This window comes from Stenella coeruleoalba, assembly GCF_951394435.1.
Source record: "Stenella coeruleoalba genome assembly, chromosome: 3".
Lineage (NCBI taxonomy): Eukaryota > Metazoa > Chordata > Mammalia > Artiodactyla > Delphinidae > Stenella > Stenella coeruleoalba.
This window is the reverse complement of record NC_137148.1, coordinates 38,123,666-38,142,504: the sequence shown is the minus strand read 5'-3', so window position 1 is coordinate 38,142,504 and position 18,839 is coordinate 38,123,666. Positions and strand designations below refer to the sequence as shown.

Genomic DNA, 18,839 nt, shown 5'->3' with positions numbered 1-18,839 from the left:
CCATTCACAGCAGACTTGCTCTTGTATTTCATCAGCTATGCTCCCCTTAGACACACCATTGCTAAGGGGAATGAGATTTTACTCATGGTTTTAGACCAATTATGATTTATCTCCTAGCATGTACTAGAGGACTTCCATCCCTGAGATCAAAGGATCTCCATACATTGCATAAATAATTTAGCAATTATTAAATATATATACATATGTGTATACAGTATATATATATATACATGCATGTCTATACATGTAATACCCATGTATATATACACACATGTATGTGCATATATATATATACACACCTATATATCAATGTATCTATATATTCTTTTTCTTCCTTCCAGAGAAGGAGAGCAAATGACTGTCAGATGGTCATAGGTCCCAATTTAGAAATGGTATAAACTTCTGAGTAGCTCTGGAACTTTTTCATCTAATTCTTAATATCTAGAGACAACTAATGTGGTTTCTTTTTCCTTCCATATCCATTCCTGACCTTGTTCAAGTATAGGATCATTTTTTTACAATGTAACTAGAATCACATCTGATGGGATGCCCTGTATTAGTTTATTACCAACAACTTAGTGATTTAACACAAATTTATGATCTCATAATTTCCATGGGTCAGAAGAGACAGGCACAGTTAATTGCATCCTCTGCTCAGGGTCTCACCAGGCTGCAAAGTGTTGACTGGGGCTGTGATGTCATCTGAGGCTTGGGGCTTCTTCCAAGCTCACTGGTTGTTGGCAGAATTCAGTTCCCTGGGGTTGCAGGACTGCCATGCTCAGCTCCTGGAGGATGCCCCTCTCCATGGGCAGTTAGTTCACCATGTGGCTGTTTGCTTTTTCCACACAAGCATGAGGGTATCTGCCTCACTAGGAATGTCTCCCTCCAGCCTGCTGAAATAGAGTCTTATCAAATGACCCTAATCAAAATAGTGACTACCCCAACATATTCACAAACCTGCCCACATTCCAGGATCACCCCATGTGACCAGGTGTCAAGAATCTTGGAGGGGCCACTGAAGAATTCTGCCTACCATTATCTCATGACTTGGATTTGTATTCTACTAATGGGCAGTAGCAAATTCCCACCTTTATTTTTAGTACTTTACATATTACTGTCTGATATAATGCTTTTTTCTAAAAAAAATTTAAAATTAAATATTATTTTCAGTAGGAACTAACCCATTCCATATTCCCATTCTCATTTTCAGAGTTTCCCAGGATCATGTCATACACTTTTCACTCAACAATAGCTTAAGGAAAAAAAAAAAAGAAAGATTTTATAGCATTATTTTACTATAGAAAAAGGGAAAACAGAGTTTTAGGAAAAACAGAAGAAGAAAAGAGATGGTTTGCCTATACTGAAAAGAGTTGTAATGTAGTCGGAAAAGAAGATATAATCACATAAGTTGAATACCAATAAAATATTTAAATGGGGGTTGAAACCAACCATGAAGGTCAAGTCACAAGGCTGTAAATTGTTAATTGTCAAATTAATCCTAGGGAGATTCAGAGGAGAGTGGTTGGATAATTTATTGTGGTGACACAAGCTACCCTTAACTTTAGTGTCTTAAAACAATAGTGTTCTTACATCTCACAATTGTGTGGGTCAGGAGTACAGGCAGGGCTCAGCTGGACAATTCTTCTGCTTCAAGGAGCATCACATGGCACTCAGCAGGCCTTGTCTGAAGCTCCAAGAAGGGTCCCTCACAAAACTAGAACACCTTACTGCCCCTCAGCCCCTCTTTCTACATGGCACCTCATCCTTCTAGGCCCCCCATGTAGTTTGGGCTTCTCACAGCACGGTGATCTCAAGGTAGTCCTACTTCTTTCCTGGCAGCTGTCTTGTAAGACAAGAAGGAAGGAAATGGACACTCTTGTGGTCTGGATCCGGAAGTAACACAGTGTTACTTCAGCGATATTCAATATGTCAACAGGAGTCACCCAGCTCAAGGGGAGGAAATACAGGACCCTCTTTCTTCTTCAACATACCTCATGATGAGGACAGTGTCAAAGCAGATGTTGCCATATTTAATTCACCATGGAGGGAAAGGTCAATCTGGACCAGAAAGGTCAGAAAAAGCTGTACATGGAAGGTAGTATATAAATTGATTTTAAAGGATACGGATCATTTGAAAAAAATGGACTGGGGATAAGGCTAAAAAATATTAAATATATAAATATAAACCAGTACTAACGGGGAAAACTTTCAAAATGCTTAGCAAAACAAGAATTATATTTCTTCCTCAATTTATTTTGCTCTAACAGCAAAAGAGAAGTGGAAACTTGCCTCAACCTGGCAAGTCACTTTTTTCTGTTCATAAACACGTTGATCTGACTGGGAAGATAATTTTTCCTTAAATGAGGTCAGCTTATTTGAAGAAAGGTGAATTTGAGCTTAAGGATTTTATTGGAGTAATTGGGGAAGGTCAGTCAGAGTCCAGTTTGTTTCGAGAAGTGCTTAACTGTTAAAACTCTCCAAAGACATAGGGAAATGCTTGTAGTTAGTCTTGAGACAGGATGCAGGGCAGGAAGACAGGGGTGTGACTTAGCGACAAGTGATCAGGCAGTTTGGGTTTAGCAAGTCCGCTCCAGGTCTTAAGAGGGTCATGATGTAAAATGTAGTCCTTCAGGGTCTCTCATAAGGCTTTGTTCAGAAAGGTTTAATCATTATAGCCATAATTTTCTGACTGAGACGAGGCTTTCCTTAGATTTGTAGTTCATAGATAAATAGCTCTCTAGGGGTGTGTGTGTGTGTGTGTGTGTGTGTGTGCGCGCGCCCACGCGCACATGCGGGCACTCCTTGCAATCAAGAAATGAACACATTGCCTGGCACTTGGTGGAAATTTAATATTGCTTAACGAACTGTATTATTCATGTTCTCTCGATACAAATTTAAATAATCTACATTTTCCCTCAAAGTTTTGCCTATGTAACATTAAACTGGAAACAGGAATATTTTAAAAATACACACCAATTAAAAATCATTCCTGTATGAGGTGAGCATAGCTCTTGTCTTTACTTCAATTTTCAAAATTCGTATCTAACATTTTCTTTCAATCCTTTTTTTGACACTGATATATTTTGAATTTATGACTATCAAACCTGACATTGCAAAGACAAAGGCAGAGGGAACAAACTCATGAGAAATACTTTTAAAATATATCTTTTAATGTGTTATAACAGCCTGGAGAATTATCACATCTTACTACTCCTTTATGTGGTAATTAGATTCCTCCTACCCTCTCCGATAAAGCAGTAGCTTTTAGCTGTTTTATTTTATTTGGTCGGGAGCACTGAAAAATCCCAAGCTACAGTAAGGGATAACATCTTAAACGGTGTTGGAGTTTGCCAAAGGTCTACAGGCTTGTGCATTTTACACAGTTACCTACTTTCCGTAGTTTTGTTTCTTGAGCTCTAAGTGGCTTCTCGGAAACTGCTAGGTTAAGCAAACAAAAGAAAAAGGAAAACAGACTGCGGGACTCTTGAGACTCTGAAACCGTAATCTAGAGCGAACCGGTTAAGCCTTCAGAGACCGGAGAGGAGGCTGTGTGCGATTGGTAGGCAGAGCAAAGACATTAGTCCAGGATGCCGGGCAGCTGGATAGCGCCTTTCACCAGCGCACACATAAGCCTTCTTAACCCAGAATGGCCGGGGGAGCTGAAACGCGTTCCCACCCTCTGTCCCACTAAAGTAAATAAGTGAACCTTGCTTCAGATGAACTGCAAAGGATAGTCTGCAGATATATCTATAGATATATAAATATTAGGAGTTTCGACCTCTCTCCCAGGAGATGGGCTAGGCGCCACCTGCCAGCGTCTTCACCTATCTCCCTCCCTGACCTGCTGGGGCGGAGAGGCGGCGGCGGAGGATGCGGCGCGGGGGTGGCCACCGCACATCCGGGCGCTCCTGCAGCCGGCCGCTGGCTGCATAATTGATGGAGGGCCGGGCGCAGCTCTGGGTGTGCTGCTGGCGCGGTCAGAGTGTCTCAGGGGAGGAGGGCAGGGCGGCCGGCCCCTCCCACTCCGCCTTTTCTCGAGTGTCCTGCCCCCGGGCCTGGCAGCGGGTGCCGGGCCGCCGGCGAGTGTGCGCTGCGACTCCGGGGACCGACGGCGGTGGGTGCGCGAGGACCGCGGCGGACCTGCTGGCGCCATGCGCTCCCTCCCCAGTCTGCGGGGGCCCCGGGCGCCGCCCCTGCCGCTGCTCCTCCTGTGCCTCCTCGCGCCGGTGCGCCGGAGCTCGGAGGACGGCCGTACCCCAGGTGTGATGGTTTCTGGGCCAACGAGGGGGCGGAGAGCGCGCGGGGATGCTGGCTACCGCGGGTGGGGAACGGCGTCCGCCTCCGCCCGTCTGCCACGCTAGGGTTATCTAAACTAGCCGAGAGGCCGGTGCGGTTCGGGCTCCTCCGCTGGAACGAACAGCGCCCTACGAGACGGGGTCGTGGGTAGTAGGGCAGTGTCTGGGTGTTCCTAGGAAAAGGGCGTGAGGGTACGGGCAGGAACAAGGCAGCGACTTGGCCTCTGCTAAACTGGCAGGATTTCTGAAAGCCACATTTCCCAAGGCCCTTCACTTAAATCGATAGTGAGGCTTAAATATCCCCTCCTCCCTTCCTGGCAGGTGGGTTGGCTTTGATGATGTTTTTTAGAGCTGACCTGAAATAACACAACAACAACAAAACAAAGCCCCACGACTTAAGGATAATAATGTGTGTATCTTCTTTTCTACCTTGGTCTTTGAAAACAAAGACCATGGGTTTTTCTTTGTATTTGTGGTTGTATTATTAAGACACTGAAAGAGGGATTTTGGTGCAAAGCATCAGGGAAACGAACACCAGATTTGCCATTTTAGCTTCACCTGTTTATAATTACTTTTTATGGTGAAAGTATTCTATCTAACGTACTTTCTAATGCAAGTTCCTGTGTTATAAATTTCAAAGTATTAGCGGCTGATTAGGATAACAGACCACCTCCAAGTTTGCAAATATTGCCCATCAGTAACTAAAATCAGGATATTATTCTACACAAGGTTTCAAACCTTTAATAGGAATTCATTTTTTATGAGCTTATAGCATGTAGATTTTTTGTAACATACTTTGAAGATGGAAAGATAATCAAATAATAAGATTACTCATTTTTAAATAAATGTCCTTTAACAGGCCTAGCTGTTAACAACTTGGACAAAACATTTTGGGTTGCCTCAGTTTCTAAATTTCCTCACCCCGCTTTGCAGCCACCTTTCTCTTTTTCATTCACACCACTTATAAGGAATGGTCAAGGATGTTTTCTACACCCTGGGCTATCCCTGATTCACCTATCATTCACCTGAGGGTACTACACTTCTGAGGACCAACGCATTCTAGGTGTGTCCTAGAACTTTGGTTCTCGAGTTGGCTGTATGTTGGAATTACCAGCGAGCATTAAAAATGCTGATAAGTGGATCCTGCCCTCAAAAATTGATTCAGTTGGCCTGGGATTCAGCCTACACGTGAGGAGTTTTAAAAGCTCCCATGTGATTTTAATCATATGAGCCTAAGCAAGTTGAAAACCACTGCTTTGAAATGATATGGCCTAGAGAGTGCACTGTTGGATAGGTATTCCATTGGTATCAGGGAGTCAGGTTTAAATTGACACTTAGAGCAGACTTCCAAAGAGAAAAGTAGGAAACAAATGAAGGTGGGATAAATTAACAAATAAAGTTTTAAATAAACAGAATGATGTATATATGTACGGCCGATGTCTGTGTGTGTACGTAGCACAAGTCCTGTCCTTTAAGCTCCACTTAAGCTAAAATTATGGAAGAATGTGACATATAAAAGGCATGAAGTTACTTAACATTTCATTTCAAGGCAGGATTAAAACTTGTGAGGCAGCCTCATCTCACTTTATAGATACTGTATCGATGTCGGTGAGGTTCAATTTCCTCCTCGCTAAAGACCATTGTGAAGTTTACTATTTTTTACCTAGGTGCTTTTAACTACTTGGAAGTAGGTGTTCTATAAACCTAAGATTTGGGGCCAAATTTTAAAAATAAAAATGTTTATCATTTTTTATCATAAATGTATCATATTTACTATGTAACAACTGTGTGCCAGGCATTGCACCATATAGTTTATAGCTCTATGGGTTAGTTTTTATTATCCCTGACTTTCAGATGAGGAAATTGGAATTTAGAGAGGCTAAATAGTTGCCTAAGTACAAATGATTAAGCAGTAGAGCAGGAAATTTAGCATGTTCAGTCCGATTCCAAATACTGTGTTCTTAAACTCAGTTGTCTCTCTGAGATGAGTGGGTATGTTTATGAAAGTTTGGAATCACTGACAGCAGAGTGTGTGGATACAAATGCTAGATTTGGGTTGCAGGGCTTGCTGACTCAGTTTGAGTCCTGGAATAAAGTTGGCACAAGGACTCACCTTAACTCTTTTAGGCTGTTTTAATTAAATAAGAAATGTAGAATATCTTTATGAAGGAGAAATATTACATAAATGGGAATATTTAAAAATCATTATTATTACTCTTATGGGGGAACAAATTGAAGGAAAGGGTCATGCTTATCTTTTGAAAAATGTTTGCAGGGGAGTCATTTGAAATGATCATTTTTAACTTCTAAAGGATGTTGCTTACATGCTTCCTTGATCAATGCCCCCTTCCTTTCTAGAGACACACAGAGCAACTGCCCGGTAGTAAATATTTGTTGGAACAAATATTCGAGTACCTACATATGCCTTACATTGTTAGTCTATATCTAAGCAGAAAACTTTAGCAGTTTTTACCTGTCATGGCATTTAAACTTTAAAGGAACGGATGGGATATAAGCCTGTCTTTAATAGGGTTATATCTGGGGCATCAAAATTTTGACCCTAAATTACCATCACATTTGAAATTACATTATATACACTTTTGTTAAGAATTAGTTCAACTGGCTCTTCCTCGTCCTGGTCTTTTATCCCCACCTCTCATCCCCATCTCCTTCCCTTCCTTCTGGGAATGAGTCCTGTAGTCATTAGGTGGGGAAATGCGGAAGCGTCTCCCCTGTTGAAGGGACCCAAACTGTTTCAGATCAGAGAATTAGAAGCTGAGCCCAGTCAGGATGGCATCCAGGTAGGAGGGCAGCCCCGTGTAGAGTGTTAGAGCCGAAGCACATGAGGTGGGCGTTCCTACAGAAGGGTGGTCTGGCGAGAGGCCTCAGCGCTGAGCAGTGACAAGGGCTTCTACGCAGCTATGGCATGCAGGTCTGACCCTGATCACAGGATGGAGGTAAAGCATGCAGGAGCAGACAGTGCAGGATGCTGGAGCCTAAGTGGGTGAGGAAGACATCTCTTTGGGGCCAACAGGAGATTAGTTATATATGGGGGGATTGATCAGATAAGTAAAGCTGGTGAGGATAATAGAATCTAGGTTTTTCTCTAGAGAAGAAGGAAATAAACGGGGAAGACTAAAATGAACCTTGTGGTGTTGGACTGCAATTGGCAGCATTAGCGTGAATTCATGACTTTAAATATCTATCTCTATCCATGTCTTATGTCTATATATATCTATATAAATAGATGCATAAATATAAACGTGTATGTGTAAATATATGTATAATGCATATATGTGTCATATATATTGACAGGTGATCCCTGAACACAAAGGTTAATCTATGTATAATTTATAGTCAGCCTTCTGTATCAGTGCATCTAAGGATTGAACCAACCATGGACCATGCAGTAACGTAGTATTTACTCTTGAAAAAAATATGCGTATAAGTGGACCCTTGAAGTTCAAACCCTCATTGTTCAAGGGCCAACTGTATATATGTATGTATATTATACCCATTATATATATGTTGTGTGTGTGTCTATGAATATGTACACATATATTCTTAGGTCTGCCCACTGCGATGGAGCAGTGATGGACATACTTAGCACCCAAATCTTGACTCTAAATACATTTTTTTTTCACTAATAATAACTTGGACTTTTTATAGAAATGGCTGATATCAGGACTGGAGGGGGGAAAGGATAGGATAAGCCTGGAACATCTTATGCCAGAAAGCAGTGAAGTGTTCAAAGAATAATGGGTGATGTCAAAAGGATACAGAAGCCAAAGTGAAGTGGGTACGAATGGACAAATGGAGCGTGAAAGTAAATAATACTACTAATGGACTAGTATCCATATGCACTGAGTAATGTCCATTGAATTATATAAGTATTCATGAGTACATACTGAACTTAATTAATTACATGAGTCAATTGAAAGTTTGATTAGGCACAAAATATTATATAGTTCCAAGTAACTTCCCACAAAATTGGCATTAATGAAAAGGGAGAAAGAATAACTTCTAAGTGGAGAAGCCTGGCAGACACCACTTTAATCAAATGATCAGAGTGTAAATCAGTAAAGAAAGAAATAAAATTGTGTGTCACCTGATAGGATGCAGTGAGAAGAACACAACATCTCCTCTGTGATTTTCCTGCCAAAGATGTCTACTCTGAATGTAATCGTATTACAACTTAACAATCCTGGAACTTTCATAAGCATCAAGGTCATAAAAGTCAGGAGAGACTAAAGCTGTTTAGAGTGAAGAGAATAGAGGGACATGGCTCATGACAGCTCATGTGATCCTGAGCTGAAACCTTTGACTAAAAAAGTACATTATAAAGACTTTTGTTGAAACTTAGATAAGATGTGGGATGAGATGATAGTGCATAAATGCTAATTTCCTGATTTTAACAGCAGTATTGGGGTGAAGTGGACTATGTCCTTTGTAGGAAATAATGTTGTAATGTTTCTGAGGTTGAATGGGTCATCAGGTGACCAACTTGTTCCCCAGTGGTTCAGGGGAAACATTCTTTACTCTGTACGGAAAACTTTTCTGTTAGTTTGAGATTGCTTTAAAAGCAAAAAGAATTTCAACTCTGAGAAAGCTTGAATTAATAGACAAACTACAAGGACAGCTGAGAAATAGTCATCAGTTTATGTAATTAGGTACGATTTTCCAAAGGAGTATTTGCCCTCAAACAGAGACAGATTGTAAGTGTTGAGGCTGTCTGTCCCAGATTGTAATCTTTTCAAGTTACTTATGTATAGCTGGCCTCACATATTTCACAATATTAGGTGAACCTCGGAAATAAACAACTTAGGACACACACATTGACATAGAAGGAAAACAACCTCACAGTGGTTTACTAAAATTAAACTCTCTACTCCTAACAAAACATAGTCACTATTCATGCACAACAAAATATCTCAAATAATATATTGTTAGTATAGAATTAATAGATGTTATATTTAAAAATGGTGTTTCTCTTTTAATTGAAAATAATATTTTTCTGGTATTTTTAATGTTACTGTGGTCATATTATTACTAATGTATCCCTACTCTCAAGATAGAATCTTTTTTACTATTGCCTTATAATTATATAGTTCTGAGATCCTGAAAGAGAATTTAGATGTCTCATCTGATTGATCTTGAAGCCCAGAGTGCTTTTGTGATGTAGCCAAGAGCCTGGAGCTAGCTAACAGCAGTAACTGGTTTCCTAGTTTGCATTTTAAAACGCCATCCAGCACTTGGTGCCTCTTTGGAAAAGGTCCTCAAAATAGGTAGGGCTGCAAATGTTCATGCTTTAAAATATCTGCACCTAAACCATGTAAAACAGGATCTCAGGGCTATAGGGCCACTTGAAGATTTTTAAAAATCATCGCTTTGAGGAATGAGGGTTGAAGATGTACCTGTTTTGAAATCAGGATTTCTCAACTTTGGCATTATTGACATTTTGGGCTGGATAATTCTATGGGGGGCTGTCCTGTAGAATGCTTAGCAGCCTCACTGGCCTCTACCTTTGTAGTGGGTGAGTTGTGTCACCCCCCAAAAGATGTTCAAGTCCTGACCCTTGGTATCTGTGAAAGTGACCTTATTTGAGAGTAGGGTCTTTGCAGATGTAATCAAGGTAAAATGAGGTCATGTTACATGAGGTCATGTTACATTAGGATAGACCCTTAACCCAATGACTGTGTCTTTATGAACGAAGTGAGAGGGAGACTTGGATCTAGAGACACAGACACACAGAGGGAAGATGGATGTGTAAAAATGGAGCCAGGGAATGCCAAGGATTGCTGGCAACCACCAGAAGCTAGGAAGAGGCAGGAACAATTCTTACTTGGCACCTTTAGAGGGAGCAAGGCCCTGCACCTTGATTTCAGGCTTCTAGCCTCTAGAACTCTGAGCGAATAAACTTCTGTTGTTTTAAGTCACCGTATTTGTGGTAATTTGGTATGGCAACACTGCGAAACTAATATAACCTACCAGGTACAAGTAGTAACCTCCAAGTTGTGATAACCTGAGTGTCTCCAGACATTGTTAAATATCCCCTGGGCAGGGTGCAGGGAAGAAGAGAATCACCTCTAGTTTGAGAACCATTAACAAAATCTAAGTCCTATAAGAGAATAACCTAGTGCATGAAACATTAAAAAAACCCACAGTCTCTAGAAAGAGCAGAAATCCTAGTTTTATTTGGCGTAAGTTTCACCGTTAAAATATCTTAATGACCCAGGTGGAGGTAGTTTGAAACATTAGTTTCCACACTGCCCTTCAAAATATATTTTATTGCAAAAATCATATTTTAAAGAAAAGGTCAATTTATTTGCATTTCTGTGTGACCAAGTTTTAAAAATAGTTTTACAAGGCTGTGTAAAAGTACACGTTGCTTTTGTCATTAGGCTTTTTAATTGTTCTTTAATTTTTTTTAAACTAATCTAAAAATGACCTTCTTGTCCAATAGTTCCCATGTATATAAAAAAATATGAGTTCCCTATCTAGACTGTTGCCTGTCCCTGACTTAGAAAGTCTGACTTATAAATGTTCCCATCAGGAATTTATTTTCTTGCCAAAACTTCTTTCCTCTTCTTTTCTTGACAAACTCTCTCTGGGGTATAGTGTCTAGGAATCCAGGTAGCCGTATTCCCCTTCTCTTCTTTTACTACTGCCGCTAGGGACAGGGGATAGGGATCCTATATTCCTAGAGCCCAGCGGTAGAACTCTAAATGTAGTATTGGTAATTAGATATTTTAGTGCTATAGTTCAGCTATATCATGGCTTAAATGGCTTTTACAATTTGGTGTGGGATCTCATGGTTATGTATAATGATAGTGTCGCTTCCACGGGGAAATATATTCTGAGTTTGAAACCTGTGTTTTATAATATATGTTATCCATTCCTAGGTTGTGTTTCTGTCATTGGGTTGCACATTTATATTGCTATTTATCAGAACGCTAAAACTAAGACTTATTAAAATAATTTTAATTATACATGTTGATAGCAATCAATACATTATGTGGATGAGAGAGAGAAAGGCAGGGAATGGTATTTATCCTAATAGCTGTTTCTTATACCTTTCTTTAAATGATGTCCAGACCCTTCCAAGATTTTAAAATATAAGAGATTTGTGGGGGGTATGTTAGAGAAAATGCTTTTTTTTTTTTTTAAATTAATTAATTTATTTACTGATGGCTGTGTTGGGTCTTCATTTCTGTGCGAGGGCTTTCTCTAGTTGTGGCAAGCGGGGGCCACTCTTCATCGTGGTGCGCAGGCCTCTCACTGTCGCAGCCTCTGTTGTTGCGGAGCACAGGCTCCGGACGCGCAGGCTGAGCGGCCATGGCGCACGGGCCCAGTTGCTCCGCGGTATGTGGTATCCTCCCATACCAGGGCTCGAACCCGTGTCCCCTGCATTGGCAGGCAGACTCTGAACCACTGCACCACCAGGGAAGCCCCAAAATGCTTATTCTTAAACAGAGGTATAGTTGAACTGATTTTCTGACTTAAATAAAAGCAAATCTTAAAACCCAATGCAGTTTTTTAGTGTTTATCTTTTTTTTCTTCCCAATTTACTTCAATTTAATAAGGCCCCATTTAAACTAGTGAAAATGTTACCTTAATATTAAATAGAAATTATAGCATGTTTATTTCATTTAAAATGTTAATAGCATAAATTATAAACCCTTCTAGGAATGTCTGTTATAAAATGTAATATGTTAAAGATATCTAAGTGGAGATCATTTTGCAATTTCCCATGAAACAATATAGGTGAAAATTAGAACGTTACACAGTTCTTTGATGCAACACCCTCATGCCCCATCGCCCAAGTAGAAGGAGAAAAATCTTTTAATCTCTGTCACAACTACTAAAAGCTACTCTTTTATGCTGGCATTTTGGCAACTACCTGTAAAAGAATGCTAAGTGGAAAATTTCCAGCAATGATTAATAGAGCAGTGAGTATGATAACTTAAGGAATGAGTGTTATGATCTTGGCACCATCACTCAATATTATCCAGTTTTTCTGATCCTCCCTTCTCCATGAAATGAAACCCCAAGTAACAAGTCATTGGCAGAACTTGGACCAGGATACAAATCCCTGACTCTCCATTCTGTACTTCTTTTTGTGACTCAGCCTAATCCTTTCAGGGAAATATTCAAACCACATCTGCCTGAATCTCCTGCCAATTTCCTTTAGACACTAACATCAGCTGCATCAGCCTCTTGCCAGCTGTCCTCCTACTGAAAGCAATAAGGTTTACATTCTCACTTTTTTGATTAAAAAATATCTTGGCTAAACAATGAACTTCTCACTTTAATATTCTAACACCTTTTGCAGACTGTCCTGCTCTTATACTCAAGACTCTTAGAGGAACTTTTCCCAAGACAAAAATCACAACAGTTATACATGCCCTTTTGCACCTGGGGCTTCTTCAGTGGAGTCTGGAGCCTGATCATGAATGCTTTAAAGGCAATAGGAAGTTAGGATACAGGTGGTGGCTGGATTATAGATGTCTGTTTGTATTTTTAATATATGAGTTGGCAATTGGAAGTGGTCACAACAGTTACTATATTCTGGAACTATCCAAATTTTCCTACTCTTGAAGCTTGGTTTTTCCTTTTCCTCCTATTCCTTCAACTTTCATAAGCTTATATTTTGCCCAAGCCAAGCCTAGACCCCTTTTCTCTCCTTGTTCTAATGTAGGTCCTAGGGGGACCCATCCATCCACATCCCGTTGATGCAAAATGGGAAGATAACCCCAGCCTCAGAGCTCATCTCCTTGGCATTATCTCCAGCTCTATTCTACCTCCAGAGTCCTTCAAAGATGTAAATCACACTTCATACTCTGTAGCTCACATACCAACTTGTATACACCACATAGGCTAGTTACAGTCAATACTATAAATGGGTGCTACTCTGACATTTTAATGACTCTCAATCACAAATTGTGGGCCTAAACCAACATTATTATGATCCATGCAGCCCTGCAGGAACCAAATTTACTCAGCTTCACGTTCCTTACTGGCATCAAGCATGTATGCTGTATGTGTTCACGTATTTAAGTGAAATGAGAATCAGAATGACAGCATTTTTTCAGCTTACGTCATCCTTACTATTGCTGATACTGTGACTAAGAATAATGATAATGATAATAATAATAGTCAGACCATCTCAAAAGGGTTATGAGCTTGTTTCGGGGATAAAAAGTGTGGTGAAGATCTTCATGATGGCATTCTGCTCTGCAATAGGCTAGGCCAAGAAAAAAGGTCTCCCTAGCAAAGGAAGCAAAGATAACAAAGCTTATGTTTGCAAGCTTCACAGAACAGATGATAGAGTGGAACAGTTCTTTCTTTCCCATCTGCTGTTCCCAGATGCTGCTCCCTCCTGGCTTCCTGCAACCTGTAAGTGAGCTATGCCCAATAATAGAAAAAAAGAATTTTCATACTGATAGGTGACTTTTTGGCAATGTGTGTGTGTGCTTGAGAGAGAGTGACAGAGAGAGAGAATAGGAATGAATGAATATTAGGTGTGGGTGGAGGAGAAGTTTTGTATTCCTGGCAGCCTAGTGAGAAACTCAGGGCATATTTTCCTAAATAATCAGTGTCAGAGGGTGGTATGATTTAGGTATGTTATTTGTTAAAGGACTATTTTATGGGAAAGTGCATCCCACCTTCCAAGACTGTATTAGAAGTGATAAAATCTCTGGAATATGGCTAATTGGAGACCTAGGTTCTGCGAGGTAGGTTTTTTTATTAGGCAATATTGAAAAGCTGTGTGTAAGCTGAAGCAACAAAAATGATCACTTGCTTTAGTAACATTTTTCATACATATAAGAAAAGAACTAGAAGTCTAATCTTGCACTAGGAATAACTTTCTGAGCACAGTATTAAAAATGTGGTGTAAAAAAGGCCCAGGTTTAATTTAAAGTGAATGAAGGGTCTTAAGAATGCAGCCAAGTTTACAATAATGAGCCTTTCTCCTCTGACTTGTTTGGTAAAGTTGGGGTAGTTTTCGTGGGAGGTAAGGTCTGTGTCCTCAAGTCAAAAAAACAGTAGCTAGTGTTAAAAAAAAAAAAAAAAAAGAATCTTTGAGGAGAGTGGGACAGGTGGAAATGGAAACCTTGTTTCTTCGATGAATGTTTTTGAAAGAAGACATAAGTGACAGAAAAATGGAAAGTTGGTTTGGTAGAGGACACAGTGGACCGTCACCATAGCTGGAAAACAGAGCAGCACAGACTCTCCCTGTCCATCCATTTATGTTCTCTGTCCTCTAGCGCCCAGTGCACTCTCTCTTATTCCTTTTTTATGCCCTTTATTTTGGTCTCTCTGTCCCTTTTTGTGCTCTCATCTTCTCTCTGCCTTTCTATGTCCTTTTTTTCCCTGGCACTCTTATCTAATTTCTCCATATCTTCATTTATGTTTTATAAAGAAACTATGAATACTTTTAGGATAAGGAGAGGTTTTTTTTTAAAGCCATTTGATGTAATCAATAGGGATTTTTCAGTAAGAAAAGAACATAGAAAAATTGGAAATTTTGTTACATTTAATAGCTCAGTGTGTTTCTGAATGTCTGTGGAGCGTGTAAGACCTAGTGAATCAGAGCTTCCTGAAAACATTATTTTTCATTAATAGTATACAATATACCATTTTAGCTGCTGTGAACTAGCTTTTAGACAGTCACTTAACCTTGATAATAATATGTAATCACATGTTCTTATTCTTACAGCTGCATCTTTCACAAGCCTACCTGTCCGGGAAGAAATGATGGCAAAATACTCTAACCTTTCCTTGGAGAGTCATAACATATCACTGACTGGTAAGTGTATTGTGTTTCAAATAATATAATGCCAGATAATTTTTCATTTTTAATTAAGCTACTTTATGAATTATGAAGTACTAAAGCCTGCCAGACTGGCGGGAGAGACACACCAGTACCTTATACAGTCATAACACGGTGTGATGGGGTCCCGTGCGACCAGGCTGACGTGCCCTGTGTGAGGGAGGAGGCAGCCTTTCCAGGCATGGGGGTTAAATGCTCTCTAGAAGGAGGGCACCTGGGACGAGAGGAGGGCTCATTTTGATGTGCAGATGCTCTTCGGTTTTCATCACACCTTGCTGGTACATCTGTTCAAACCACTGTTCACTGAGAGGAGAATTCATGTATCTGCTGGAAGGCCTTTAGGCAAAAAATTAAAGATGTTATCTATGACTGCTATGGAAAATCAAGCGAAGAATCCTGACATAAAACTCAAGTCTGCTTTCTCTTTTCACAGTTTTGGATTCCAATATTTTAAAAGTAATCTCAGAGTTCTTTAAATGAGCAAGAGTAGTTATCTGTTTTAGCAACAATATCAAAAGTATAATTAGAATTTTAATCCTATTTTTTAAGTCACTAATAAGTTTCATCCAATTATATGTCCAGGCTTTAACTGTCCTCTAGTTTAAGAACGGTTTCTCTATTTCTGTTTAATATGAATTAAAGGTGTGCCCCTCCCCCCAATCTGATACCAGTGGAATATTTGCAGTGAGTTTTCTGGTAGGAGAACATTTTTATGACTTTGTGCAACCACTGTTTGTTCCCAGATGTCCCCATCCTAGTATTTGGAGCTTATTCCTACTTGTAAAAAGTAATTACAACACTCCTGTGTTGCTACTTCTTCTTTTACTTTTTGCGCGTTCTAGTCGTTGGTTTCCTTTGTTAGGATGGAATGTTTCTTTAAGAGAGATTTATGTGAAAACATAAGTTTGCAAATCCTTTGATTGGCCTGGCAGCAGCACACCCCTCACTTATCCTGTGTAGCTGGAGCCTGGGAAAAAAAGGGTCAGGTGCCCAAAGGGAGAGCAAAAATTGGACTTTTTAGTTGATGTCAGGTTGGTTATTTACTTAACCCGTTTGGAGGGTTTCACTCCTAACCACTCTTTTATTCTGGTACCAGTATTCCTACAGTATTCATGAGAGCATGTGTTCACAATTGTCCATCACTCACCTTCAGCTTTGGCCTGATCAAACTTTAGTCAGGCTTTTCTCTTCCTCCCAGACCCCTGAACTTGGCATGCCTCAAGTCTGAGCAAGCAGTAAATGCATGACCACAGCCCAATCGTGCTGTCTGCTTCTAGCCAACAGTTGCCTCATTTCTTCTCAAAAGTTCCTGCTAGCCTGCTTACCCCTCCCTATAAAAGTCTTTTTCTATTTGACAGTGAGATACTTGTAGATCCAAAGCTTGGAGCATTTTTCCCTATTGCAATAGACTTCTGGAATAAAGTCTCTCCTTATTTAAGTCTAGGTTTGTTTTTATTTGACAAAAGAAAAGATTTGACATTAATTTCGAAACACAGGATCTCTGAACTGTGACCCTTGTTGTTCTGTTTGCCTTCCCATCAAGAAGTTTGGTCTTAGGAACTGCCTTTATTGAAATATAGAATTTAAATCTGAAGACATACTTATGCTTATTAGGAACCATAGGCTTTCTTCTTATTGTTACCATCAGGATTTTTAATTTACTTCATAAATAGAATGTTTTCATATTTTGTCATATCATTGTTTATTTGAATTGTGCTTAACATTTCTGTGTTGTTACTTATTTTCTCTTCCCCTCTGGCCATTTTAGAAGTTGATCTCTCTGTTGGGATAAAAATTTTTTTTTACAGAGATGCAAATGTAGTACATTAGTTGCAGATTCTGGACCAGCATGACAACTTTTGGCCCAGTTCACAGCACATTTCCTCAAAGATGCTTGAGACTGGGAAACAGGTCCTGTGCCTTGGAGAGTGAAAAACATGACCTTTGGTTCATGAAAGCCTAATTGTTTACCTGTTTTATGTTTTTAAAATACTGCTAATCATTTACTTAACAGACATATGGTATCGACTATGTACCATGTATGTATTTCTACATATAACTTAGTTTAAACCTCATAAGAACCCTAAGCAATGGGTACTATTACTATTTGCAATTTGCAGGTGCCACGCTATTAACCCTCATACTTTGCAGCCTTTCTTAATGCCCAGTTACTCATTTCTTTCAGCAGTGTTATTAATACAATTATACCTATTTTAAGGAAACTTAGATTTGCTATGAGACTATGGAAAGAAAGAAGTTTCAAAAACAATGAAAACAAAGGTATTTTGATTGCCCTTTGCTAAATAGGTTTGTCTTGGAAATTGCATTTGCTGAGATAATGGATATCTTTGTAAAAGTATAATTGACTTCACTAAGCATGAAGTGTTTTTTTTCCAGTTGTCTGATGTCACTGTGTTTCAAAAATTGTTCTTTTAATAATGGACTATTTTAACATGACTGTGCTAGGTTTCCCAATGTCAATATTCAGAAGTCATTGTATTACAGCAATGAGAGTATTTCTTTATTGTTTTATTTTTTTCTTTCTCTGTGCATATTATAGTGTTTGGTGCCTCCATTAGTGTGTTATAGTTTAACCCACGAGGTTAAAACCAAAGCATCAGCTGGCAGCTTTCTTGACTACCCTGGTAATGTTGGCATAGGCTCTCCCCACGGGCACATTTTATTTATCATTTTGAGGTGTGAGCAGCTGGCCTGGCAAGGACCTCGTGAGACAGGGAGATAGACAAAGCAGGCATTGGAGCTACAGATACATATATCAAGGCATGGAGTAAAATTTGGGAAGATTAGTCAAGGTCAGGAAAGGCAGCCATGTTGCTCAGACCAGCTAGACAAGAAGTTGTATTAGGACCATTCAGATTCCTGGTTCAAGTGCCTGGTCAATCAGATTGAAAAAAGAAAAGAAGCGAGAGTCCCTTACATTTGGCTGCTCAGACACTTTGTTGCAGGGAAGATCCCAGAATGACTCTAATGAGGTGCACATGTTTAGGATGTTTCTCAGAAGCAGACCACCAGTTATCAAATCTTATGTAGACTGTAGATGTACAGAGGAAAAAAAATGTGAATCCTAATATACACAGAGAGTGAAAGAGAAGGTAGAAGAGGGATCGCCCATAGTAACACAATTGGTAGTGGCTGTTAGCAACTTTTGTTTTACACTAGGGTTTCTCATTAGCATAAATAGTGACAGTTTGGGTTGGATAACTTTTTGTTGCTGGAGTTGGGGGGAGCATGTTCAGGGCACTGTAGGTTGTTTAGCAGCATCCTTGGCCTCTACCCACTAGATCTGAGTTTGTTTAAATTTTTTTCTATTGTAAACCATGAGCAGTGAACACTTCTACATATCTCTTTCTGGGCATGGTTGTGTGTGTTCCTCTAGAATAATTGCCACAAGTAGAATTGCTGAGTTAGAAACTATGCACATTTTAATTTTAATACATACTTGCAAACTGCCCTCCGAAGTAGCCTGACAATTTACCCCTTCCCCCATCTGCATATTTGAGTATAATTTTCTCTAGATCCTGACCAACCTTGATAGTATTAAACTCTTTGCTTTTCTGAGTGTGAAAAACTGTTAATAAAACAAATTATTGTTTTAATTTGCATCCTGGAGTTAGGCATACTTATATCTGTGTATGTTTATCTGTTAAATACCCTTTATTCATTTTCCTATTGGGCTTATAAATTCTTCA

General features: G+C 39.6%; 1 protein-coding gene across 1 annotated transcript in view; it reads left to right on the top strand.

Annotated features, from left to right (window-relative positions):
• Positions 1–3,940: 3,940 nt before the first annotated feature.
• The window catches only part of EMB (embigin), a 47,132-nt gene continuing 32,233 nt past the window's right edge, over positions 3,941–18,839 (top strand). The window contains exons 1-2 of the mRNA XM_079916601.1: positions 3,941–4,260; positions 15,016–15,105. Coding sequence (XP_079772727.1) covers positions 4,152–4,260; positions 15,016–15,105 — 199 coding nt within the window. The 5' untranslated portion in view covers positions 3,941–4,151. The remainder of the gene's footprint in view (positions 4,261–15,015; positions 15,106–18,839) is intronic.